Source organism: Furipterus horrens, unplaced genomic scaffold, assembly GCF_987537825.1.
Source record: "Furipterus horrens unplaced genomic scaffold, mFurHor1.1.pri manual_scaffold_11, whole genome shotgun sequence".
Classification (NCBI taxonomy): Eukaryota; Metazoa; Chordata; class Mammalia; order Chiroptera; family Furipteridae; genus Furipterus; species Furipterus horrens.
Window position 1 is genome coordinate 52,264,239 of NW_028327181.1, and position 27,419 is coordinate 52,291,657.

The following is a 27,419-nucleotide window of genomic DNA, read 5'->3' on the forward strand; positions in this document are numbered from 1 at the left end:
GAAAAGCCCTAGACTATCCTCTGTCAAATCATTTATAGTTGACACCAAATATTTCTAATTATATCCATTCACAGCTACAGTCAGTGAATATTGTGCAAAGAGATTGCCAAAAAATGGTTTTGCCAAGTAGGTTCCCAGGGAGGACAGCTGAGGTGGCTGCTGTGTTTGCAGAATGGTCTCTATAAAAGTGGAACCGGGATGCCTGTGTCCTGTCCTTCGTCAAAATTCTTTAAGGTATGTACGTGGAAGGACACTTGGCTAGGTTTCCATTCCTGAATTATCTTCACTTAAGGGAGATGGCTACTGTCTCCCAAGTTTTAATTGTTCTTTCTAACATCCCTAAGGATGACACTGTGCTGCACAATAATTACTAGTATTTTGTAATTAAATTGACAAAAGTAAAATAAAAGCATCCACATTCTCTTGTTTTTTCTTTCAACAGTAGTTGTCTGCTTTGAGCCTGCCACCTTCTCCACCTGGTAACACAAGAGGTAAGAGTAATCTACTATTGTACTCTAAAGAACAAAAGGATCTTTATATTACTGTGTCTTAGAGCTACCATTTTATATGTTAGTTTACTATTAGGAATAGGATACAAGCCGTGCTAAGAATGGCTTCTCATAAAATTTTGACTGTTCAGACCATTTAATTACACAAAATTTAGTGACTCTTCTCTTTTACATGTTGTTAGAACTTCAGACAGTATTCAGCAATCACATGTAACACTTAATGTGAACTACTATTGCATCTTAAATAGTAAGGATATACCAGAGATGGAATGGGTTGCTCTAGAAATCAAAATTTCTAGGTGCCAGTCCAGGTTTTTCACTAACGTTAGTGGCCTGCTCAAGCCAGTTGGTATTTATATATCTTTAAATAGTGTGTCGTACTGGAATTAGCGCTAACAAGTCCTGCCGTGAACTTAGGAGAACAGGACTCATGTCCAAGCAACACCACTTACACCCCTGTTTCACTGAATGACCCTTCCCCTTTCTGAGCCTTAGTTTCCTCATCAGTAAAATGACGAGACTGGATTCTAGGTGGCCACTAAGGTCCCTCCATTTCTTGCCATCTATGGTCTAAGTCAGTAGTTTCTAAGGATTCCTCTCATAGAACTGAAAACATTTGATGAACCTCTCCCAACTCTAAGTGCCAAGACCTGTACTTTTTGCATTATGTTAGGAACATACATAACGATGAAAGCCTGCTATACATTTAATAATTACTTTAAATGCATTTATATTAAATACAGCAAATATATTCACTTAGAAAAGAACAGAGAACATGTTGTTTGTGTGGGAATATTGCTTGTTGAACTTGAGGCAGTTATCACTGTGCAAGCGAATTCAAGAACTTGCTTCAACGAGCCTGAGAATCCTTGAAGGCTTGTGGCCCACAAGCTGGGAAATGACTGATTTCAGACATGAGGTGGGAAGGGTAAAACCCTTTCTGTGTTCGTGGATACACTGTACATGGCAATCTCTACATGGTGGTTAATTCAAAATTGCCTGGTGTAAAAACAAGCACAGAAATAAAAAATAAAGTAACACAATGACATTTCTTCTTTGAAGAAAAAAAAAAACCCTAATATTAAATGTTCCAGTATCCATCCCCTGAAAATGTCTATATCTCACTGTATTATCAAGAGACTTTTACAAGTATGAACTATGTTGATTTCAGAGGTATAGTAGGTAGCAAATTCCATATCTAACGCTGTAAGTTGGGAGGAAGTTTTGACCAAGACCCCTGGAAAGCTTATAAAAGGTTGACTGTGTCATTGCTGACAACCACGACTCTGCTTTTGGCAAACCAGCCCCTCTTCTGCACCACAGAGGTCACCTCCTTTAACTCTGGCCACTCATCTTGTCCTTGCCACAAGGGCAAGAGGACTTATTTTCTCACAATTAATTTGACAGTGAGAAAAATTTAAGTTTATTTTGGCTTGAAACCTTGTACTGGCTATTTATTTAAGAAGAGGTATTTAGAGGACTGGTATTTTTTAAATAAGGAGGAAGAGAGAGAGAAAGAGAGAGAGAGAGACCTAAAATAATACGAATCAAATAAAAAGGCTACATATGCTAAAATCCAGCTAAAACAAAGAAAAGTATAGAGTAAAAGTATGCAATTGCTACAAAAAGTTTATTAAAAATTCAGATGTTTTTCTTCAAGAAACTTTTAAAGTTATCTTTTCTTTAGATAATCTTTCTGGCTTTTATACAATTTAAGAACTGATAAAATATAATTTTGAATTAGGATAATATCATCCATTGTATTTTCAGGTCTCATTGCACTTACTTTTCCCTTTAGTTACCTAACACTTGTCAGTTAACTAGGAGTTTATTTGTGTTTATTAGGTGTTTTCAACCTGGACTATGTTATCAAAGAACAGAGGTACCGTTCACATACCCAATTTTAATATCTTTTTACATCCGGTTTATAAATTCATCTTTAATAATTTGTGCAAGGAAATTTGCTTAAATAATTGAGTATTTTAAATAGGTTAATTTAGATCGTAAAGCCATTGGTAACAGTTATTTTCCATTTCTTTGTAATATCACAATGTTATACAGGGGATGTGTAGAAAAGGGAAAGAAAAGCAAACAGAAAAAGAAAAGATTCTGAACACACTTGGGGGCATTACAAATGTTGTGATTGAAATGTCCATTCCTCCATATTTCTCACTTGATACAAGACACAATGGAGGCTTAACATTTCACAAAGATAAAGCTACCAATATCAGACTTTCAAATCGAGGATCTAATCTTTCCAAAGCCATACATAGCACACAGGGGTGACCCCTAAGCAGGGGTGAGGCAATACGCATGGCCAGTGAAGCCCGACAACCAAACACCAGCACCACAGGGCCATGCCCACCTGCACCCCGGGTCACCGTCCGATTCTGTTTCCTCCCTCTAGGTACACCTGGTGCTGTGCTGGGCTGCCATCCATAACCCGCAGCCATGAGTTCCGACGCCGAGATGGCAGTTTTTGGGGAGGCTGCTCCTTACCTCCGAAAGTCTGAAAAGGAGCGAATAGAAGCTCAAAACAAGCCCTTTGATGCCAAGAATTCTGTCTTCGTGGTGGACCCTAAGGAGTCCTATGTGAAATCGACAGTGCAGAGCAGGGAATCGGGGAAGGTGACAGTCAAGACCGAAGGTGGAGCGGTGAGTAACAATAAATAAATAAAAGGAGGGAGAGTCATAACTGGTATTTTCCTACTACTTAGTTGATATACACTGGCTCCTTCTTTTCTTAAGACTGTTACAGTTAAGGAGGATCAAGTCTTCTCTATGAACCCTCCCAAATATGACAAGATCGAGGACATGGCCATGATGACTCACCTGCACGAGCCCGCTGTGCTGTACAACCTCAAAGAGCGTTATGCAGCCTGGATGATCTACGTGAGTGCCCCCAATGACATTACTTTTAAATAACTCCATGTACCATGTTAGCTAAAACAAAGACTTTATTTTCAGACCTTCCTACTGCAATATTATTTTAAAGCCAATCACTTGGTTAGTGCTCTAAATCCTGGTGTATTTGAAAATATGCATGTAGAAAGCCATCTATTCAATACTGAGTTAATCGAAAAATGGAAGCATTTTGTGCAGCGGAGGGTGTTAGAAGGAGGCAGCAAATGAATAAAACCTTATGAGAACTTAAGGCTTAGGTCCCTTAAATGCAGCACTTAGGTCCCTCACTATATATTTCCCAGGCAGATTAATGAGGTGACTACTGATTGAGCAATCTTGTCGTTTCCCACAGACCTACTCAGGCCTCTTCTGTGTCACCGTCAACCCCTACAAGTGGCTGCCGGTGTACAACCCCGAGGTGGTGTCTGCCTACCGAGGCAAGAAGCGCCAGGAGGCCCCGCCCCACATCTTCTCCATCTCCGACAACGCCTATCAGTTCATGCTGACTGGTGAGCGAGTCCATAATTACAATTTCTACAGCCACTAATAAAATACTTGTATATGGGTAAGACAGAAGGAGAAGGCCCAGTACTTTGAGAATAAAAAGTTTAGCACAAACATAGTAACAGCACTAATGAAATTAACATGTTAGAACAAAATGTACCAGCTTCAAAAATCAGTTTTGCTTCTATTTCTATGCTAAAATCCAAATTAATTAATGCAAATTCCAGCTCAAAATTAATTAAATTTAGGTGTCAAATAGCATTTTAATTATAGCTAATATATCATCTCTTCTAAAAAGTAAACTTTGGAATTTCATTCTGAGAAGTCATCACAATTACATATTAAACTTTGGATTGGACATTAATATCACAAGAGGATTTTGAACTATGACCTAAGTGATTAATGGGACATGAAACTATTATTCATTCACCTAATATTGATAGTTTATTCTCATAGCCAATATGGTAAAATAGTGCGTTATATGTTTTATTACATTAAAGGTAATGAAAGTTTAACATTGCTTAATTACCACATCTTTTGCTACTTATTTTTTAAAAGTATCTTGTGTAAAAAGCAAAGCACCAATTCATATAGTTACTATTCTTGTGTGAGTGGGGAGTTTTAAAAGACAATTTTGAATTTGCAAGTACTGTGTTAATCTATGTGCCAATTTTTTTTTTTTTTTTTTTTAACACCTTGGTTTTTGGTTTCTCTTTCACAGATCGGGAGAACCAGTCGATCCTGATTACGTATGCACATTTCATGTCTTTTCCTTTTTCTGTTGAGTTTTGATTCTTGTAATAGTTACTACGATAGCCTTAGATTCTTACTTTTCTTCTCTCTCAACTTGACAGCGGAGAATCCGGTGCAGGGAAGACTGTGAACACCAAGCGTGTCATCCAGTACTTTGCAACAATTGCAGTTACCGGAGAGAAGAAAAAAGAGGAACCTGCTGCTGGTGGCAAACTGAAGGTGGGTATGATGTTCATTCGAGGGTGGAAGAACTAAAAGACTTTTAAAAATGTGACCATGGCACTTTAGAATCATAGCATCTAACTTCATGCAATGCCAGATTTGGAAAATAACTCTTAGAAGGACTTGTGAGGATGAAATTTATTGGCAGATTCAATATGCGAAAGTTCTCACAACTGTTTCATTAGGAAGAAAAAGTGGGCCTGAAGGACACAGAAATCAAGACCATGTAAATGGAATGTCCCCCTTCCCACAATTTGTCCTCCACACTCACTTTAGAAAGTTTTACCCAAAACTTATAGACTACTGGAAAGGGGAAAAGGAGAAGGGGAGAGATCAATGAAAAGTTATTTTATCAGATAGCAACTCAGCTTTTGTAGGGTTCCTTTCTTTACCTATTTTACTCAATTCTCTTAAGGGGACTCTGGAAGATCAAATCATCAGTGCCAACCCACTACTGGAAGCCTTTGGTAACGCCAAGACCGTGAGGAATGACAACTCTTCTCGCTTTGTAAGTCTCTTGGTCTTCCTCTTCATGTGAGAATCAGCACTGCCTCTTTTATACATTGTCCATCTATTTATTCCATAGCTAAAGAACTAGTGTCTGCCTTCATATGTACAATAACTTCTCCTTTATCTCTTGCAGGGTAAATTCATCAGGATCCATTTTGGGGCCACAGGCAAACTGGCTTCTGCAGATATTGAAACATGTAAGTTAATAAATATTAGTTAATGAGTATCTTTTTCTTTGAGGTACATAATTAAAATCTTGTTTTTACCTATTTTCCACAGTGGTTTTTTCTTTTAAATGTGCTTACTCTCACTTTCTAGATCTGCTAGAGAAGTCCCGAGTTACTTTTCAGCTAAAGGCTGAAAGAAGCTACCACATATTTTATCAAATCATGTCCAACAAGAAACCGGAGCTCATTGGTAAGAAATATCTTTGATTGATAATAACAGCCCTTTTAAGAAGTCCCTCTGAAACGTTTTTGATGACCAAAGTAACTCTGTCTGTATTTATTCTTTTCCATGTCTTTAGAAATGCTTTTGATCACCACCAACCCCTATGACTTTGCCTTTGTCAGTCAAGGTGAAATTACAGTGCCCAGCATTGATGATCAGGAAGAGCTGCTGGCCACAGATGTAAGTGATACACACAACGTAGGAAAAAGCAGTAAAAGGCAAATTATTTTCCAGTACACAACACTCTTCTCTATTAGAGTAGATAGCATTAGCAGAAAGAGTATAAATAGGCAATACTACCTTTTAGGCTTTCCTACCCCTGGAATAAAATTATAAGATATTTCAATGCTCCTGCCTACCAATATGCATTAGAAAATTTAAATGTCTATAATAAATGTTAGATGTTTGTCATTCCTTGGCTAATTGACTCTTTTTATTTTTCTCTTATCAGTCATTTTTGGTCAATTTTTGTATTCCATTAGTGACATTTCTCTTCAATTTTATGCCAGACCCTATACCCAAGAATCTGAGAAAGGAATATAATGTTTAAAATTTTTTACAACAGAATATGAAATCCCCACAGTTCCTCTATACTCAGATGTAAACACAAAATCTGTTTTGAATATACCTCTATCGGCTATAAAAACAAGCCTCACTTCCCTATGTAGTGTAGGAAGAAATGAATTGTCTAGCACAATAGTATTCTTTTTGGGACTCCATGAAGCTTTTACATTTATTTTTGCAACTACAGTTTTTTCCTCCATGCTTTAAAAAAAAAAAATTACTACTCTGCCTTATTTTCTTTATATGTACATATTTTATTTTATTTTGAAATTCTGATTAATCTTCTTTGAATAACTTTAATAGCAATGGGAATATCCCAACATTCCCAAGGTAGAATTTAAAGTCGCTTGCAAATATACTTTCCAAATAGTATATGAACCATTTGTGTGCCTTTATCTTATAAATATCAGCCCTTACTCTCTATAACTTATTATTGTATTCATATGTCTAAACATAATATGGAATTGAGAAATACCCCCTGGTTTAAGAGGTTAAAAAATGTAGCAGTCTTGCTCCAGAACTTCCATAATAATGTCTAAGTTCTGTAAATAGGTAGAGTCAGTGAGCTGAAATTGGAAAGCAATAATCTGAGGAAAGAGTCTTAGGAGACAAGAGTGGTAAATAAACATTCTTTCCTCCCCAGTTTCTGCCCCCATTGTATAAGCCTTTTAAAAGCCTGGCATGGGCAACTAAGATAGTAATCAAAATCTGACAAAGAAAATAGACACAAAAATATTTCAATAAAAGGAGAAAGTTCTTTCCATAAATATCTGTTCCCCACACGAATAATGATCAGGTGAAGTTCACTGCCAGGTCCCTCATGGTCAGCTAAGCTGTGACCTGGTATGAGAGAGGAATGTAAAGAAAAGCTCAAGCCATTGCTGTTGCCGTCAGATCCTCTTCCCAACAGCACCCTTCATGCCCATTAAGGTGGAAGTCGACTTTGATTATGCATTAGATTAGGACAATGTAGGAGAAAAAGGAGCAAACAGAGATTTGTGAGGCTAGAGAAAAGAGCAAGAAAATCCATGCGACTATAAGAAGTATGTGCAGAAAGGCCAGATGAATGATGTGGAGAAAGGGCAAATCACTGGCTTTGGTATCCAAAGCAAGGGCTCGGAGTCCTGACTGAGCGAGTGTGGACAAATCATACAGCATCTCTACTGTCCACATGACTCGCTGGGAAGACTGATCCATACCCCTTGGTGTTGCTATGTGGAACAAATAGTAATGAATACGGGTGCCTTTAGGAAAAAAGGAAGTATTGGTCAAATATAAGACAAGGTGTGCTAAGAAAAAAAGGGGGAGGAGTACCCTGAGTTTGCCATGGTGATAACTGTGAGGTGAATTACATTCAACTCTTCACAGAGCGCTGTGGACATCCTGGGTTTCAGTGCTGATGAAAAGGTGGCCATTTACAAGCTCACAGGAGCTGTGATGCATTATGGGAACATGAAATTCAAGCAAAAGCAAAGGGAAGAGCAAGCTGAGCCAGATGGCACTGAAGGTACCACTTCCTGTTGATTTATTTCAGTTGAGAGAACTGACCCCATTAGCTTCTCATAGCACAGACCATGTTTTTACTTTGACTTACCTGATGATGGGAAAAAGTATTAGGGAAAAGAAATGACACACTATCTGGTGTTTTACATGACTGAGCAGATTTGTGGTGATATGAGTTCTGCCCATTCCATTCTTCATTGATTTATTGCAAGCTAGTATTTGCAATTTGATTAAAACATTTTTCATTTCAGTGAATATTTTGTGTGCCCACATGTACTGGAAAAAAAACAACTAAATTTTGTTGTCACTACCCCTCTAGGTTATAGAGTTTCTCAAATTATTTTTTCCCTGTGGCCCACGTTAGCTGTGTTTTGAATATCACACAGAGCATTGATTCCTCAAGTTCCAAATTATCATCTAAAAAATGACTAAAATTAGCATAAAAGATGACAATAATTTTGAAGCAATATTAGCAAATGAATAGGTTTTGCTGTATTTGCACATACTACTCTTCAAGCAAAAATTTTTCCTGTGTCACTGTCATTTACACCTTAAATTGTATAAGCCTTGATCTCTTTCACCATCCTCACTTTGTTCATGCAGTTGCTGACAAGGCAGCCTATCTCCAGAATCTGAACTCTGCTGACCTGCTCAAAGCCCTCTGCTACCCCAGGGTCAAGGTTGGCAACGAGTATGTCACCAAAGGCCAGACTGTGCAGCAGGTAAACATGACTTAAATCCCCTGACTCATTTGAACCAAAGAAGACTCAATGGCCCATCATTGTTTTCAATTCAAAAACTAAACTACCATTGTTTTTAAAGGTATACAACTCAGTGGGTGCTCTGGCCAAGTCCATCTATGAGAAGATGTTCCTGTGGATGGTCACCCGCATCAACCAGCAGCTGGACACCAAGCAGCCCAGGCAGTACTTCATCGGGGTCTTGGACATCGCTGGCTTTGAGATCTTTGACGTGAGTAATGAACTGACAGAAAATTAGCAAATGCAAATGCCTGGCCATTTAAAGCACACAGAAATCAACAGACAACAAGTGCTAGGGGGGCTGTGGGGATGGGTGCAAAGGGCGAAGGGAGTAAGCAAAAAATGAGCAAACAAACAGAAAGCCTCAGAGACACAGACAGCAATGTGGTGACTAACAGAGAGGAAGGGGCTTGGGGGGAGGTAAAAGGAAGTATATGGGGAAGAAATGGTGATGGAAGGAGACTTAGGTGGTGAACAAACAATACAGTATACAGATGCTGTATTTTAGAGCTGTACACCTGAAAGCTATGTAATTTTATTAACCAATGTCACTCCAATAAATTCAATTTAAAAAATAAAAAATAAAATAAACAAGTGTTGGCAAGGTTGTGGAGAAAAGGGAACCCTCACACACTATTGGTGGTAATGCAGATGGTGCAGCCACTGTGGAAAGCAGTGTGTAGTTACCTCAAAAAATTAAAACTGGAACTGCCTTATGATCCAGCAATCCCACTTCTGGGAACATATCCAAAGAAAGCCAAAACACCAATTCAAAGAAACATGCACCCCTAATGTTCACTGTAGCATTATTTACAATAGCCAAGATCTGGAAGCAGCCCAAGTGCCCATCAGTAGATAAGTGGATAAAAAAGTTGTGGTACATTTATACTTGGCATGGATGGACCTGGGGAGAATTATGCTGAGTGAAATCAGCCAGTCAGATAAAGACAAATACCGTATGTTTCACTTATAAGTGGACTCTAATAGCAAACAAAATAGAAACAGACTCATATACAGAGAACAGACTGACAACTGTCAGAGGGGAGGAGGATTGGGGAGCTGATGAGAAAGGGGATGGGATTGAGCAAAAAAAAATCCCATAAATCTCATAGACACAGACAACAGTTTGGTGTGCCAGAGAGAGAGGGGCTGGGGAAGGTAGGAGAGGGTACAGGGGGGATAAATGGTGACAGAAGATTTTATTTGGGGTGGTGAACCCAAAATACAGTATACGGACAATGTATCATGGAATTTTACACTTGAAACATGTAATTTTATTAACCAATGTCATGCCAATAAATATAAATCGCTTTAAAAAAGAGATGCATGATGTAAGAAGGTGGTGGGTTTTAAGAGATAAGGCTTTAAAATTATGGGCTGGCTGGTTAGATTATAAAGTACTTTGTTATATTAAAGATTTAAAATTTTATATGATAAAAAAAAAGAAAAAATGTGCTCTATTACAAATTGTTCAGTGGAGTATTCTATAAATATCAGTCAGGTGAGTTGATCTGTCATTTCAGTCTACTATATCTTTCCTGATTTTCTGCCTACTTTTTAAATAAACTATCAACAAAAGTACAAAATGGAATTTGTGCTAAAGAACAGTCTTTGAAGAGATATAGAAACTAGTAAATAGGTATAAATAAAAGAGAGAGTTTTAGTCTTTCAAATCTATAAGTCTCCTGGTTCGATTCCCAGTCAGGGCACATGACTAGGTTGCACGTCAGGTCCCCAGCTGGGGGCACGAGTGAGAGGCAACCACACAATGATATTTCTCTCCCTCTCTTTCTCCTTTCCCCTCTCTCTAAAAATAAACAAACAAATAAATTATAAAAAAAAAAAATCTATAAGTCTCAAAAATGGTCCATGAATGGTTAAAATAGTCAAAATCAATCTTGGATCCAGGCAGATAAGTACAGAAATACTCTGTCAAATTACTCTAAGGAAATACTAAAAGACGTCTTCATTTAGCAGCATTTTGCCTCATATATAATTATCTGGAGAGCAAAGTACAGAGGAGTCAATTCTCCTTTGTTTAGAATTATGTCATAAATTAAGAAAACAATCTGAACCTTTGTAATTTAATAAATCAAATGCCTTAAATTTAGAAGGAAATATTAGTAGCAGCTCCGTAGATACAAATACTTAAATTATTAATAATTTCCTGTATTTATTGTTTCCTGTAGTTCAACAGCCTGGAGCAGCTGTGTATCAACTTCACCAATGAGAAGCTGCAACAGTTTTTCAACCACCACATGTTCGTGCTGGAGCAGGAAGAGTACAAGAAGGAAGGCATTGACTGGGAGTTCATCGACTTCGGGATGGACCTGGCTGCCTGCATTGAGCTCATCGAGAAGGTTTGCATGACTTTTCAAGCCTTTAAAACATGGAGAACAAATAGTTCACCTTCCTGCACTGAACCACAATCCCAAATTTTAAAAAACAAGCAGTGGTTATTTTATAGCATGCGTGTTCACTCTGGTCAGTTGTGAGGTGTGTCACACATGATCTGTTATTAATGAAAAGAGTCACTTGTAGAAAAATGATTACAACACACATAGATACAGTCATGTTTATGCCTCTAATCACTTCATTTTCCCTTTCTGTTCTTCCTATGTGATTTCACACATGTGGAAGAAATGAATGAAATGACAGCTAGTCCTTGAGTATCGTAATGAAGGTATATTGTGCATTTGTCATCCTTCATGTGTATCTAGGCAGGATACGTCAAGATGTCTTAAAGGTTGGAAGGTTAACTCTTGAGTTGTTGCAGTCATTAAGACTATGATGACTACTGATTAAACTGATGATGACTAATAAGTAAACCTTTCTATAGCCTAACCTGGAATATGAACCCTGAGTTCCCCATTATCAAAGGGGTGGAGCAATAATTCTATCAGTTCAGAAGATGTCAACACTCATCAAGCAATCATGAGACACTTTCAAAAGTATAGTGGGAACTCATCCTGTACCTGCTGATAACAACAAGGCATATTGTTATTTGTGAATCCTTCCCTAATCTGTGGGAAGAGTAAATGCAACTGCTGTGTAGAAAAATTTCAAATCCTAATGTCAAAAATCACAAAAATATGAGATTAGAGTGTCAAAGCAGACTAGGTCTGCCCAATTTAGGGAAAAATATTTTAATTTGGTGATATAATATCTCTACTATTCCTCACAACTGTATAGTCCTCAGGAAAGGCATTTTTTCTTCTGTAATATTTCGGTTTCTGCAACACCCAAAATAACTTTTGGGAGACAATTTGTGGCTAAAGCAAAATCATCAACACTGAATTTTATATTAGGCTTTCATACCAAATTTGCCACTGGAAAAAGTCAATATGTTTACAAGGGAAAACCAAATTAGCATCAGTTAATCCACAGCAGTGGGGAACAGAGCTTAGAACACAAAGAGTTTTATGATACAACATGAGATGCACTTTTCTCCTGGAAATGGATCATTTCTAGTCAGTATCCATAATCTCTCTTCCCATCATATCTTTGGCATGTCTAAATTTGAGGTGAAGGAAAAAATACTGTTAGTAGGGAAGAAAGTATTTACATATACTTATGAAAGAAAGAATTCAGCACTAAATGGCAGTTTCAAAATTTAATTTTATACTCTGAACATAAAGTTTATCAAGTGGCACAGATGAACAGATGAGCTTCTTTTTGTTTTTCAATGGAGTCTCTCTAGCAAACGTATTTCCCACATGTCCTTGGTACATGACTGTTTCATGTTTCAGCTATAGAATAGAGGCAATGAAGTCATATCATGACTATTTAATTTCTTATCATTCCAAGTCTTCTTTTGGAACATTACGCTTTCAGGTTTTCACCAAATACATAAATTACTGGAGCATTTTTTTGTTTGTTTCTTTTCTGAGAGATGTGTCATTGCTATACCCTTTCTTCTACTCTTAGCCCATGGGCATCTTCTCCATCCTGGAAGAGGAGTGCATGTTCCCCAAGGCCACGGACACCTCCTTCAAGAACAAGCTGTATGAACAGCACCTGGGCAAGTCCAACAACTTCCAGAAGCCCAAGCCTGCCAAGGGCAAGGCCGAGGCCCACTTCTCGCTGGTGCACTACGCGGGCACCGTGGACTACAACATTGCCGGCTGGCTGGACAAGAACAAGGACCCCCTGAACGAGACTGTGGTTGGGCTGTACCAGAAGTCTGGAATGAAGACTCTATCTCTCCTCTTTTCTGGGGCATCAGCTGCTGAAGCAGGTAATTTTTCATTGAATTTATTGGAGTGACATTGGTTAATAAAATTATATAGTTTTCAGGTGTACAATTCTATATGTCACCTGTGTATTGTACTGTGTGTTCACCACCCCAAGTCTTCTTCTGTCACCATTTATCCCCCCTTTACCCTGTTCTACCTCCCCCACCCCCTCCCCTCTGGTGAGCACCATACTGCTGTTGGTGTCTATGAGTTTTGGAGAATTTTTGCTCAATCTCTTCACCTTTTCCCCTAGTCCCTAACTCCTCTCCCCTCTAATAGCTGTCTGTTCTCTATCTATGAGTCTGTTTCTATTTTGTTAATTTCATTCATTAGAGTCCACTTATAGGTGAAATAATATGGTATTTGTCTTTCTCTGACTGGATTGTTTCGCTTAGCATAAAATTCTCCAACTCTATCCATGCTGTAACCCAAAGGTCAGACTTTCTTCTTTTTCATGGCCAGGTAGTAAGTATCTCATTGTGTAAATGTACCACACCTTTTTTATCCACTCATTTACTGATAGGTACTTTTAATATCATCAATATGTTCCTAGAGCCACAAATCAGAAATATACTATTTATCAGGGACTGATATAGTTATAGCAAAACCTAACATGAAAATACTAACCAATATGAATCTAATGAAATGAAGTATGCTTAATAAGTGTGGTACAGTCTTATAATCATAGACTTTCAGAACTGAAATTGACAGAATGGATTATTTAGTATGGACTCCTTTCACCAATAAGAAAACAGACTCAGAGAGTTACGTGACTTGTTCATTTCTACTATTTTAATAGTATTGATTCCTTCAAGGATCCAGCTACGCTGGAGATGAGGGGCACCAGTGCTTGAGGAATTAAAGTTCTGTTCTTTCAATTCACCTAAGACCAGTTGTACAAGTAACAGTATGAAAACACAAGGAAACAGAAAATAGGACTTCCCAGCAGGTTAGCAGAGGCTCACCTAACTGGGGACTAAGCATGCAACTCTGCCTGTTTTCTGGGGGACGTGTGCACTAAGAAGGCCTTACTCTTTCTCCTGGGAACTCTTCCAAGGGACAGGTACACTTGGCTGATCTGAATTAGAGGAATCCCATCCCTTTCCCAAATCTACACCTTACATACACAGTTCTTCTGTTGTTGCTGCTGCTGTTGCTGCTTCTGTTGTTGTTGTTGGTGGTGTTTCCCTGAACAATTATGATGTGAGCTAATGCTTGTATTTTCCAAATCTAGAGTTGAAGGAGGAGAGATATGAAAAGAATAGGAATTATACAAATGAATGAGTGCAAATTTAAATTCCAAAGAATATTTTGGCAGTCCTGATGTCTATGAATAGCAAGTACTAAAAAGGCTGCTGTAAATAACTAATTTCTCTATTTTATTTTTCAGAGGGTGGTGGTGGTGGTGGAAAGAAAGGTGGTAAGAAGAAGGGGTCTTCCTTCCAGACGGTGTCAGCTCTTTTCAGGGTACAGTATAATCTTGAATCCCAAATGATTATTCTTATAAAGAAATTAAATTATTATAACTTAAAAAAATTTTTTTTAAAGAAATCTATGGCGAAATAGAAAAAAGTAGTGATGTACTAAAAATAATCTAAAAAATGCCTTAGGGAAAACTTAACAAGAAGAGGACCCACGGTGTGTCTGTTCATATCAAATCTTATGCTAAATGAAGCACATCCTCTTTAAGCCTCAAATCTAAAATATTTGGTTTTAAACAAATTTCACATGAACTCCAACCCTCTCTTAAAAGCAACCACTGTATTCAGTTACATGTATTTCATACGACCAAAGTCTCAATATAAATTTTCTCTGATCAGCAGTGATTGGGAAAAACATACTAAAATTTCTATCTATATTCCATATACATGATTTCTCTTTGCTATTATGATTTGTTCTTCATCGAGGCAGCTCATTAAAATATGAAACAGAAGCACATTAACTACAGATAATTGAGAGGGACTCTAATGAAAATACCACTAGAAATTATTTTTAAAACTTTTCCTATGGTTTTATAGGAGAATTTAAATAAGCTGATGACTAACTTGAAGAGTACCCACCCCCACTTTGTACGCTGTCTCATTCCCAATGAAACTAAAACTCCTGGTAAGATATTTCTGTTATCCAAATAAGATTCTGGTGTGACTTTTCATGAGACTTTTAGATGGAAATAATATCTTCCTTTTAGGGGCCATGGAGCATGAACTTGTCCTGCACCAGCTGAGGTGCAATGGGGTGCTGGAAGGCATCCGCATCTGCAGGAAGGGATTCCCGAGCAGAATCCTTTATGCAGACTTCAAACAGAGGTTTGTATCTCATTATTTATTCCTTTCAATGTGCTAGTCTATATCAAAACTGCCACAAATTTCAAACAGTTTTTAACTTTTCCTTGAACACTGAAATGCAATTATTTGAAAGGTGATCATAAAAGAAAGAAGTCTTGGTTAATATGATCATAAATTTTTCATTTTATCTTTTCAAGTTTTACCTAAAGCACTGTTTGATTATTTGAATGCATTTTTTTTTCTCCAGAAATCAATCTATAATTTTGTCAATGACAGCTACTAAGAGTTCTACTTTTATTTCAGTGAAGAAAACCACATTTTAATATTCTTTTTATTGTGACAGATACAAGGTTCTAAATGCAAGTGCCATCCCAGAGGGACAGTTCATTGACAGCAAGAAGGCTTCTGAGAAACTTCTAGGGTCTATTGACATTGACCACACCCAGTACAAATTTGGCCATACCAAGGTACCACCAATGCAAATTTCTATCTATCATAAATTCATCTTCTACTGAATTTCTCATGAATAAAAATAACATATTTAACTTGTTCTTTGGCAAGGTTTTCTTTAAAGCTGGCCTGTTGGGAACTCTAGAGGAGATGCGAGATGATAAGTTGGCTCAACTCATCACACGCACTCAAGCCATGTGCAGAGGGTACCTGATGAGGGTGGAGTTCAAGAAGATGATGGAGAGGAGGTGAGGGACCAAGTACAAGTCAGTCCTCCTTCTCCACATTTTAATAGTTGAATACAATGCAGTCAGTACTTTTGTTGAGGAATGCTCACATTCCACATTCTTTTTCACTTGCATCATTTTGTTTCTTTTCTACAGAGAGTCCATCTTCTGCATCCAGTACAACGTCCGTGCTTTCATGAATGTGAAGCACTGGCCCTGGATGAAGCTGTATTTCAAGATCAAGCCCCTCCTCAAGAGTGCAGAGACAGAGAAGGAGATGGCCAACATGAAGGAAGAATTTGAGAAGACGAAAGAAGACCTGGCTAAATCAGAGGCAAAAAGGAAAGAACTTGAAGAGAAAATGGTAACTCTGATGCAAGAAAAAAATGACCTACAACTCCAAGTTCAATCTGTGAGTATCACATATTGCACAGTTCAGATACATCTTATCATCCTATCACTATCTGACATGAGAATTTTTTGTTTTATAAATAAATGCTTTCCACTGAAACATTTGTTGTATTGTTTGCCTTTCAAAAATACCAAGACTCAGACAGAAAGAAGCAATAGATGCAAAGTCACAAATTATGCTGCCTGTGTTCATGTGTGCATTCACATAGGTTGATGATCAGTGAGCAAAGCCACAAAAATATCCATAGACAATTTCCTTTCTTTATTGAACCTTCTCTTGATTTAGAATATTCTTTCCTTAGTTAATATTTTTATGAATAAAATAGAGGTTAAATCAATCACCCTCAAATGTAGGGGAACTAAGTCCTAGAATGAATAAGCGAATTTTCCAAAGTAGCAGAGGTACAGATTTTGCCAAAAATCTCACTATCCTGTTTCAATCTTCCACGTATTGGAAAGAATATCTGGAGGAAATTTGTTATTATATTTAATCAGTATATTTGAAATTACTGACATTTTGTCCTTTTGATTTTTAAAACTTGGCAACTTAGTTGGCATATGTGTTGGCCAAACTGGTTGAGTGATTGAAGTTTCTACCTTTTAATAAATTAGTGTGAGTTTGCAGATATAGCTTAGGCAAATGAAAATATTTCATTTTTCTGTTTAGGAAGCCGAAGGCTTGGCTGATGCAGAGGAAAGATGTGACCAGTTGATCAAAACCAAAATCCAGCTGGAGGCCAAAATCAAAGAGGTGACCGAGAGAGCTGAGGACGAGGAAGAGATCAATGCTGAGCTAACGGCCAAGAAGAGGAAACTGGAGGATGAATGTTCAGAGCTTAAGAAAGACATAGATGACCTTGAGCTGACACTGGCCAAGGTTGAAAAGGAGAAACATGCCACAGAGAACAAGGTACAAATCATGATCCATTTCAGAATATTATAAATATTAGCTTGTATTTCAATTAAAGGTTTATCATAAAAAGTTTATCATTAAATATGAAAGGAAAATACTGTCATAATTATGCCATCTATTTAGTCTTTACCATTTCTATCTATTTATCTTGACCTTTATCTCCCATATTTTTCAACTACAAAGGCCTGGGTTAGCTTGTAGTTTCCCTTTGGCATCAGGCTGATGTGGTCCTAAAATATGACCATGTTTTTCATCAAGATGACAGGATGTCATCAACATTCCTAAAATTCTTTTTTCAAATGTAAAGGTGAAAAACCTCACAGAAGAGATGGCAGGCCTGGATGAATCCATAGCTAAGCTGACCAAGGAGAAGAAGGCCCTCCAAGAGGCCCATCAGCAGACCCTGGATGACCTGCAGGCAGAAGAGGACAAAGTCAACACCCTGACCAAAGCCAAAACCAAGCTAGAGCAGCAAGTGGATGATGTAAGTGTGAAAAACGCAGCTATCTCCTAAGATGAAATAAATAATTATAACATGTAACCATAAATGATGCTCATAAACTTTTAACTACTGGTTTTGGAATTAATAATTAAAGTTCAGGCTATTTGGTGTATCTTTTAAAATTCGCCCCTGCATCTTTAAAGGCTATTAATACAGTAATCAGTGCTTAGGAACAAAAATAAATAAATTCCACTAAAAATTTAGCTTGAAGGATCTCTGGAACAAGAAAAGAAAATTCGCATGGACTTAGAAAGAGCCAAGAGAAAACTAGAGGGAGACCTAAAATTGGCCCAAGAATCCACAATGGATGTAGAAAATGACAAACAGCAACTTGATGAGAAACTCAAAAAGTGAGTATGCTATAATTCAACTGTAACCTTATTGTCTGTCAGTTCAGATGAAATACATGCTTTAAAAATCTCTAAAATATAATTTTGTTGCATATGAAAAAAAGACATCTTTCACTTTTTAGTTAATGGAAACAGATTATTGATTTATAAAAGACGTATTATTCACTTCCTCACCACCAACAGTATAAAAATGTTCAATTATACATAGACCAGAAGAATGGTAAAAGAACTGCAAGCTAATGTGATGCTTTTCTAACAGGAAAGAGTTTGAAATGAGCAACCTGCAAAGCAAGATTGAAGATGAACAGGCCCTTGGGATGCAGCTGCAGAAGAAGATCAAGGAGTTACAGGTAAGTCATTAAGTCCATCTTTTCTAGGCATTACAGGACCCAAACTGCCATGAATTCACATTAATGTTGGTTTGTCCCTCCCAGGCGCGCATAGAGGAGCTGGAGGAAGAAATCGAGGCAGAGCGGGCCTCTCGGGCCAAAGCCGAGAAGCAGCGCTCCGACCTCTCCCGGGAACTGGAGGAGATCAGCGAGCGGCTGGAAGAGGCTGGGGGTGCCACTTCGGCCCAGATTGAGATGAACAAGAAGAGGGAGGCTGAGTTCCAGAAAATGCGCAGGGACCTGGAGGAGGCCACCCTGCAGCACGAAGCCACGGCGGCCGCCCTGAGGAAGAAGCACGCAGACAGTGTGGCTGAACTTGGGGAGCAGATAGACAACCTGCAGAGGGTCAAGCAGAAGCTGGAGAAGGAGAAGAGCGAGATGAAGATGGAGATCGATGACCTCGCTAGTAACATGGAGACCATCTCCAAAGCCAAGGTCTTTATTAACTTGTTCCCCTTTCATCCTTGTTTTCAACAATTCAAAATGATCAAGTTTATCTATTACAATCTTATCTAACTGTACAAACTTCATATCTTATCTCAAATATTAAAAGTATTCCCATTAGGCATCACTATATTGAATTACTTGATTTATATGTAGAAATCACTTTAAACTTTGTCACTAACACTGTGAAAGAATGCAACTATAGAAAAACAATTTTTAAAGAAAAAAATCTAGAATTCATACTCTACAACATGATGCAGAATCTAAATAAAGCTTATGTTTTCCAATCATCCCAATATCCTTTTTACAATCACTTATTCGTTCGTTCAGGCAAAATTAAGTGCCTCCACATGCAAGGCACCACTCAGGGCTTTGAGGTAGACAGATAAGTAAATAAAACTCATCATCTTACTACTTCGTACTTCCCACCACAGGGAAGCTTTGAGAAAATGTGCCGCACACTGGAGGACCAGCTTAGTGAAGTGAAAACAAAGGAGGAGGAGCAACAACGCTTGATAAATGAATTGTCAGCCCAGAGAGCACGTTTACATACAGAATCAGGTCAGTAAATAAACATGACCATCCTGTGGAGAGCTGAGAAGGAAAGGTAAGCCTCGGCTAGTGTATGCATACTCTCAGACACAAATCATTTCTTGGGCCATGTACACCCATTTACTATTGACTTGTTATTCCTTCATCTTTTTATTGTGAGATGGTAAAAAAGTGATTTATAAGCTATAATTGGAAAAAACTTAAGCTCATTGGCTGTGAAAATTTTTGTTGTTTCAGCATTGGGAGGGGGGTATAAGGGAACTAAATGGTAATGGAAAAAACACAATTAAAAAAATCCTAAAATATCAAAGAAAGCTCATACATTTTTGAAAGGGCAAGAAATAGTCTTCTCAACAGCATCAAAGCTCTTGAGTTTTTCTTTCCATCATATGAAATAAGAGAGTTCTAATGTTGTTTCATTCTTTAAATTATTCTTCATCTAGACAACAGAACTAAATCACTTATGTATTGTCTTTTATAGGTGAATTTTCCCGACAGCTAGATGAGAAAGATGCTCTGGTTTCTCAGCTATCCCGAGGCAAACAAGCATTTACACAACAGATTGAGGAATTAAAGAGGCAGCTAGAAGAAGAGTCTAAGGTGAGACTTCTCCAGTTGATACTTTCAATAAGTTGAACTTTGCAGCATGCGACACTATTGAACTTCACATAGAGAATATCAATGATGAGAATATAAACTTACATTACACACTTTTTGGTTGATTCAGGCCAAGAGTGCTCTGGCCCATGCCCTGCAGTCAGCCCGCCATGACTGTGACCTGCTGCGGGAACAGTATGAGGAGGAGCAGGAAGCCAAGGCCGAGCTGCAGAGGGCAATGTCCAAGGCCAATAGCGAGGTTGCCCAGTGGAGGACCAAGTATGAGACGGACGCCATCCAGCGCACAGAGGAGCTGGAGGAAGCCAAGTACGGGCTCTTGGGGAAGAGGGGGAAGACAACAGAAAGAAATAAAAATTATAATACAGCAAAAGAAAAATAAGAGAGAATATTCCAGGCATAGAGATAGGTAAAGGATTTCAGTTCTTTTTATTGCAGAGTTATGGGTTCCACCATATTCTCCTTCTTGGAGAACGGGCCAAGACCAGACCAATTCTGGTCTATAATAAAAATACTGTAAATTTCTTCCCACCAAAATGAATTAATAATTATCAGTATATCCTTTATGAATTAAGTAGAACTGATTTCCTTCAATATAAGGAAAAATAGTGACAGTGGGGCATCTGGGGAATTTTTATAAATGTTATAATTCACACTCATCAATTTATCTCTACCTGGAGTATTGCAAATTCAGAATAAGGCTATGATACTCTTTCATTATTTAACTAAAAACCAATATTAATCAGTCTGTTCACTAATAACATACACTATTCGTGGAATAAAACTCAATGGAATTACACATGGAAGAAAAATAACCATTACATTCCCAGTGAAGGAAGCTTTTCTCAGTAGCTTCATCTCAGTAGTTGTTGGTTCGGCAAACATTTGCAGAGAGTATTATAGATAAGAGTGTGGGGTGGTGAAGGGAGCAGTAGGAGGAGAGGATATTTGGGAAGTAATAATGGAATAGTATTTATTTCCTGGGCTGAACAAACCAAAAAGTTACTCGTTAATTGTATGACCTTGAACATGTCACTTCGGACCAGTTCCCTCATTTGTAAAGAGTGCCATACAAGAAAACATTTAAGGATCCTATTCAATACTAGTATTCTTTAATGACATGACTCTTGTTCATGGTTGTCACTTCTTCCTCACCCTCCCTCACATCCTCCCATTGCTCAATCAGCTAAAGTGGTTTTTCTCTCTCTTGCCCTCTCTCAAGCACGCTCTCTCTCCCTCCCCACTTCTTACACACACACACACACACCCACACACACACAAATGGCCTCATACAAATGTCTGACAACCCCTGAGATAAAGATAAGTATTCACTAGGCAAAACAAAATTCTAGAAGAGATAAAATGGACACTGAGAATATATTTTTAGAAAACCTTAATGACTTGTAGACATAGGAACAAAAAAATCGTAAGAAGATGCTTTCTTAGCTAGCAGTTTTATAAAGTTGACGACTTTGACTCTGTTCTTAGTCACTCACACTGACCAATTTCTCAGGAAGAAGTTGGCCCAGCGGCTGCAGGAAGCTGAGGAACATGTAGAAGCTGTGAATTCCAAATGTGCTTCTCTAGAAAAGACGAAGCAGCGGCTCCAGAATGAGGTGGAGGACCTCATGCTGGATGTGGAGAGATCTAACGCTGCCTGTGCAGCTCTGGATAAGAAGCAAAGGAACTTTGACAAGGTGGCCCAGCCTGCTTAAACTTTACCCATGTTTCACTAGGTCTCCCTTTCTCCTTGCATTGGCTGATGACACTGCTTTTCAGGTCCTATCAGAATGGAAACAGAAGCATGAGGAAACTCAGGCTGAACTTGAGGCCTCCCAGAAGGAGTCCCGTTCTCTCAGCACTGAGCTATTCAAGATCAAGAATGCCTACGAGGAATCCCTAGATCAACTTGAAACTCTAAAGCGAGAGAATAAGAACTTACAACGTGAGTCTTTATAATTATTCTATTCCAAAAATGGTAGGGAGGTATCGTCCCAATTTTTCATTTTTCTCAATTGAATTCTGTATTTTATTATTAAACTATAGAGGAGATTTCTGACCTGACTGAGCAAATTGCAGAAGGAGGGAAGCATATCCATGAATTGGAGAAAATAAAAAAACAAATAGAGCAAGAGAAGAGTGAACTACAGGCTTCCCTAGAGGAAGCAGAGGTACATGTTTTGTTTGGTCACCTATGCATTATAAGTTGAAAAATTAATAGCAACTGAGATCAATCATCTTGCACACTTTTAGGGGATAACTCATATAATTCATTGCGAAATACTGAATAATACCTTGGGAATGCACAACTAATAGGTTAAGATTATGGAAATTAGTGAGTTTTTTAAATGCATTCTTGAAGAAATCATCATAATGTAACCAAAAAAAAAAAAAAAAAAAAAAAAAAAAGCCCTTGGAACTTTACATTTAGGTAACCTAAATGTTGCTTTTTCAAAAGGCATCTCTTGAACATGAAGAAGGCAAAATCCTTCGCATCCAACTTGAGTTAAATCAGGTGAAATCTGAGATTGACCGGAAAATTGCTGAAAAAGATGAAGAAATTGATCAGCTAAAGAGGAACCATCTCAGAGTTGTGGAGTCGATGCAGAGCACCCTGGATGCTGAGATCAGGAGCAGAAATGATGCCCTGAGGATCAAGAAGAAAATGGAGGGAGACCTGAATGAAATGGAAATTCAGCTGAACCATGCCAACCGCCAGGCAGCTGAGGCAATAAAGAATCTGAGAAACACACAAGGAATACTGAAGGTACATTGCCATAAACACACATGGTCTCATATGGTCTGGGTGTCACTGTGTAACTCAAATTTTAATATTGTATGAGGATTCTATGCTGTAAGTCATCCAAGTGACGTGGTGATTAGCTGAAATTTTTATGTACACAGCTTAAAAACAGCTTAATTCTGGAAAGCCCAGGACAGGGTTTACTTTGTCATCTGAAGGGACGACAAAGTGGCAAAGGGTGAGGACAGAGAGAAAGGATGAGAGAGTTTAGTTCAAGCCACTGCATAAATCACTATATTTATCTGGACTTAATTTGTTCAATATACATAAGATAATGCCATGAGACTAGCTGATCTCTAATACTTTCCTGATCCAAAATTTTGTAGCTTACATCACAGTATTCTTCTATGACTCAGGATCAAAAATAATATAGTATCACATTCTTTTGAGTAGAACTGCTACCCTAGGCTACAAGAATTTGTCATTAAAAGGAATTGTAGAATTTTCCTATCCAATCATACTCTAAATTATTAAGGTCAACATGTGTACATGACCCTAAATTTGTAATTGCTTTAATTAGAGCATGAGTAAGAATCATTTTCTCTTTCTGTGTAGGACACTCAGCTACATTTGGATGATGCCATCAGAGGCCAAGATGACCTTAAAGAACAATTGGCCATGGTTGAGCGGAGAGCTAATCTGATGCAGGCTGAGATTGAAGAGTTAAGGGCATCCCTGGAACAGACTGAAAGGAGCAGAAGAGTGGCAGAGCAAGAGCTTCTGGATGCTAGTGAGCGTGTGCAACTCTTGCACACCCAGGTGAGCCTCAAGAGTATGGATGAGCAGATGCACTCCCTGAAGCTGAAGACAATTTGAGAGAATGTTTGTTCATAAAGTCAGGATTAGTCTTGGCAAGGTTTTGGAATTTTGGAAAATGTACATCAATAAGAACATACTGGGGCCTAGCTGGTTCACAAGTATATTTATGGGATGGCATAATCATGTTCATTTGAAATAATTTCACGTTCTAGAAACTTTAGTAAAACAACCACAGAAGACCCCCTTACTAATAACCATATACAACACTGGAGGCCATCTTGTCTTTTGCAACTCTAAACAGCAAATAGATAAGTAAATAAAATAGAGAAAGGACAAACCACTGCAATATTTACATATTATGTGTGCATATAAAGCTAATTTCATGGGATATAAAAAAGGCTCTTAAGTTCAAACTCATGGAAGTAATTGTAACTGCTAGTCAGCATTTGTATGGATTTGTTACATAAATGGTGATCTATCCTCACAAGCTAATAAATAAGCAGCCATTGTAGTATGCATTTATTGCTATAGAAAGATGTTCACAATATAGTAAGTGAAAAAAGCAACTTTAAAAAAACATACAAGCATGATCTTTTTTGTTAAAAAATATACAGGAAACATCCAGAAGGATAAATGAAAGTGTTATAAATGTGAAAGTACAATAATTATTCTTTGTCTCCGTTTTTGCTAATTTGTATATTCTACTATTTTTATAGTAAACATATATTATTGTAAATTTTTAAAAGGTATAATATAAGGAAATAACCACCACATAAATGTTAAAATCACATGCTACAAATAACTTTAAATGCAAATTAAAAGACATTTTACTTACTCATTATTAGTATTCTGGAAGTGGTTGAATATTTCAAATACTATAGTTTCCAAAACATAAGATATTCTTGGATCATTTTTGGAGCCAATACTAAATGATGCTTTTTATGCACTTAAAATATAGAGCCAACAAACATGAATGAACACCTAAAAATTAACAATCAATTTTTCATGAACTGTATAGTGTTACATGGTACAGACAGCAGTTTGAATTTTTCCTTGGGATAAAGATAGTGCTTTATCCATACAAGCAGCCACTAATAAATTGTCAAATATCTTTGATATCAAAAATTAAATTTTACCTGGAAGAATTCACAATAATTTTTTATTAATAGAAAATATGAATAGAAAAGAAGGCATAAACTCAGGATAAACTTTTGATTTGGTTTTTATTGTGAACATTTATGTCAATAATTTATGCCTATTTACATTAATAAAACTGACAATGTAAATATTTATAATTAAATGTTTTTCTTCTTTTTAACTAATTTAAAATAGAACACCAGCCTGATCAACACCAAGAAGAAGCTGGAGACAGACATTTCCCAAATCCAGGGAGAGATGGAGGAGATTGTTCAGGAAGCTCGCAACGCAGAAGAGAAGGCCAAGAAGGCCATCACTGATGTGAGATGAGCATTTGTTTTACCGACACACGTGTGCTACCTGCCATTACCAGGTTTCCTTATTTTCTTGATTTATTTGCTAATCAGGCGGCCATGATGGCTGAGGAGCTGAAGAAGGAGCAGGACACCAGCGCCCACCTGGAGCGGATGAAGAAGAACCTGGAGCAGACGGTGAAGGACCTGCAGCACCGTCTGGATGAGGCTGAGCAGCTGGCCCTGAAGGGTGGGAAGAAGCAGATCCAGAAACTGGAGGCCAGGGTGGGTTTCCACCACTTCATTCAATTCTCAGCCTGTTCATGCAGCTAGTTACAGCCAATTGTTAAACATCTTTGTTGCTTTCTAGGTGAGGGAGCTTGAAAACGAGGTTGAAAATGAACAGAAGCGCAATGTTGAGTCAGTCAAGAGTCTTCGCAAACATGAGAGAAGAGTGAAGGAACTCACTTACCAGGTGACCAACCTTTCCATATTTTCCAAATTTTATTTTCAAGAAAATAAAAATGAGTTGTTTTCAAATAATGACACTATCTATTTGGTACCGTTTTCATTTCAGACTGAGGAGGATCGCAAGAACGTCCTCCGCCTGCAGGACTTGGTGGACAAATTACAAGCCAAAGTTAAAGCTTATAAGAGACAAGCTGAAGAGGCTGTGAGTATCTCTTCAGAGAGAGAGAGAAAGTTTTAGGGAGCAGGTCCAGGTTTTGCTGAGCCTGAAATTTATAGATTGAAGGCAAAGAACATAAAATTGGAAATATAGGATTAGGTTTGAAAACGAGCATTTATTTTACCACAAATTGCTTGAGCCTTTGAGATTCAGGTTCACTTCTTCTGAGACCTCAGTTTTCTGAGACGTCAGTCACTGTCTAGAATACTCTACAGCGCCCATCTGGAAGTCCGGTAATCCCAGCACTCACAGGGACTATGCAGATGCGGGCTCTGAAGTTTAAGCGTTATTTAACTTCATGATAAATCCATCTCAGGACATTTCTTTTTAATTTGGCTGAAGTTATCCTTCTTCTCCTGTTAATTCTGAAATGTTCCTGAAGTTTTTCTGCACCCAATGCTACCACTGTGCCTACTTTTAAAAGTTTGTTTCACAGAAACAAGATTGATTCAGGTCCTTGCTATGTTGATCTCCTTGTGGTCACTGTAGCAACTTAAGTTTGCCAGGAAGAGAGTTAAGTAAGAAAGATGGAACAGTGGAGTTGTAAACCCACTCATCCATTGAGGCGAGTACATGGGATGCCCTGTCCCCAAATGAGTACATCACCAAATGACAGACCCTTTTGCTTTCTCATTCATGAAGCAAATCCTGTAGCTGCTTCTAGTAACAAAGGCAGTAAGAATCGGAAAAATCAAATTTTCCTGTACACTCAAATGCATTTCCATTCATTCTCAGGAGGAGCAATCCAATGTCAACCTGTCCAAGTTCCGCAAGCTGCAGCACGAGCTGGAGGAGGCCGAGGAGCGGGCGGACATCGCCGAGTCCCAGGTCAACAAGCTGCGGGTGAAGAGCCGCGAGGTGCACACAAAAGTCATAAGTGAAGAGTAATTCATCCAAATGCTGAAAGGTGACCAAAGAAATGCACAAAATGTGAAGTTCTTTGTTACTGCCACACGTCACTGTAATATCAAAAAAATAAATTCTGCAGAGAATTTTGCAATATAACAATATGTGTCTCAATTATAAGCTCTATAGTGTGTCTAGAACTAGTTTATTTATCCAACATCTGTTAAGCTCCTATGGGTCCAATCAGAGATGGTGAGAAAAATGAATGTGGGCCCATGAGTGAACTGTAATAGAAGGCGAATGGCATGGGGTGCTCTGAGAGGATGTAGGGCAGGTTAATGCCCCCTCAATTCCATTCAACCAATGTTCATGAGTACCGAGGATGTGGGCATACAGAAGTGGGCCCCAGCTATGACAGGATCCCTTCCTTTGAGGAGCTTGACCTAGTGAGACAGCAATTCAAATAGATTACAGTATAACATATTTACTTTGACTGAAGTATATGTAGTGTGGAGTGACATAAAGCAAGCTGTTAACCCAGGGAATTCAGAAAGGCTTCTCAAAGAAGACTTGAGCGAGCTCCTAAAAGATGAGTGAAAAGTTATTAGGTGAAAGAGAAATGGAGATGGTCATCTGGAAAAGAGAAAATGACCATAAGACTTCAGAGTGGTTTAAACATAGGCTCCATGAGCAAAGGGCATCAGATGAGGCCAGAGATGGAAGTTAAAACCTGGCTGGGGAGTTAAACCTCACTGCCCCAGATGCAGTGCTGGGAAATTAGGGCAAGCATCAAACTGGTCACATTCCATGAGGAGGTCAGTTGCCACAACTCTGGCAGTG

The 27,419-nt window shown here is 38.1% G+C and overlaps 1 protein-coding gene across 1 annotated transcript; it reads left to right on the top strand.

The window, feature by feature from the left end:
* The first annotated feature begins 440 nt into the window (after positions 1-440).
* MYH4 (myosin heavy chain 4) lies at positions 441-26,741 on the top strand. Its single transcript, XM_090291963.1, has 39 exons — positions 441-491; positions 2,917-3,164; positions 3,258-3,401; positions 3,766-3,922; positions 4,639-4,666; positions 4,772-4,889; positions 5,308-5,400; positions 5,536-5,599; positions 5,721-5,819; positions 5,929-6,032; positions 7,785-7,923; positions 8,523-8,641; positions 8,742-8,891; positions 10,870-11,040; positions 12,608-12,917; positions 14,306-14,382; positions 14,934-15,021; positions 15,104-15,221; positions 15,544-15,667; positions 15,762-15,898; positions 16,034-16,289; positions 16,956-17,198; positions 17,509-17,685; positions 17,908-18,053; positions 18,313-18,403; positions 18,488-18,877; positions 19,321-19,447; positions 19,920-20,038; positions 20,166-20,362; positions 21,567-21,750; positions 21,833-21,998; positions 22,100-22,224; positions 22,512-22,820; positions 23,412-23,615; positions 24,948-25,073; positions 25,160-25,330; positions 25,416-25,520; positions 25,623-25,718; positions 26,469-26,741. The coding sequence occupies exons 2-39, from the start codon at positions 2,961-2,963 to the stop codon at positions 26,619-26,621; spliced, it is 5,829 nt and encodes a 1,942-aa protein (XP_090148089.1). The 5' UTR covers positions 441-491; positions 2,917-2,960; the 3' UTR covers positions 26,622-26,741.
* Positions 26,742-27,419: the final 678 nt, after the last annotated feature.

What these genes read in the sequence shown, in the direction of transcription:
- MYH4 (XM_090291963.1), top strand. Translation starts at nt 2,961, where the DNA reads ATGAGTTCCGACGCCGAGATGGCAGTTTTTGGGGAGGCTGCTCCTTAC. An exon ending in CGGTGTCAGCTCTTTTCAGG is followed by an intron (nt 14,383 to 14,933) that starts GTACAGTATAAT and finishes ATGGTTTTATAG; the next exon opens with GAGAATTTAAATAAGCTGAT. An exon ending in ACGTTTACATACAGAATCAG is followed by an intron (nt 19,448 to 19,919) that starts GTCAGTAAATAA and finishes TGTCTTTTATAG; the next exon opens with GTGAATTTTCCCGACAGCTA.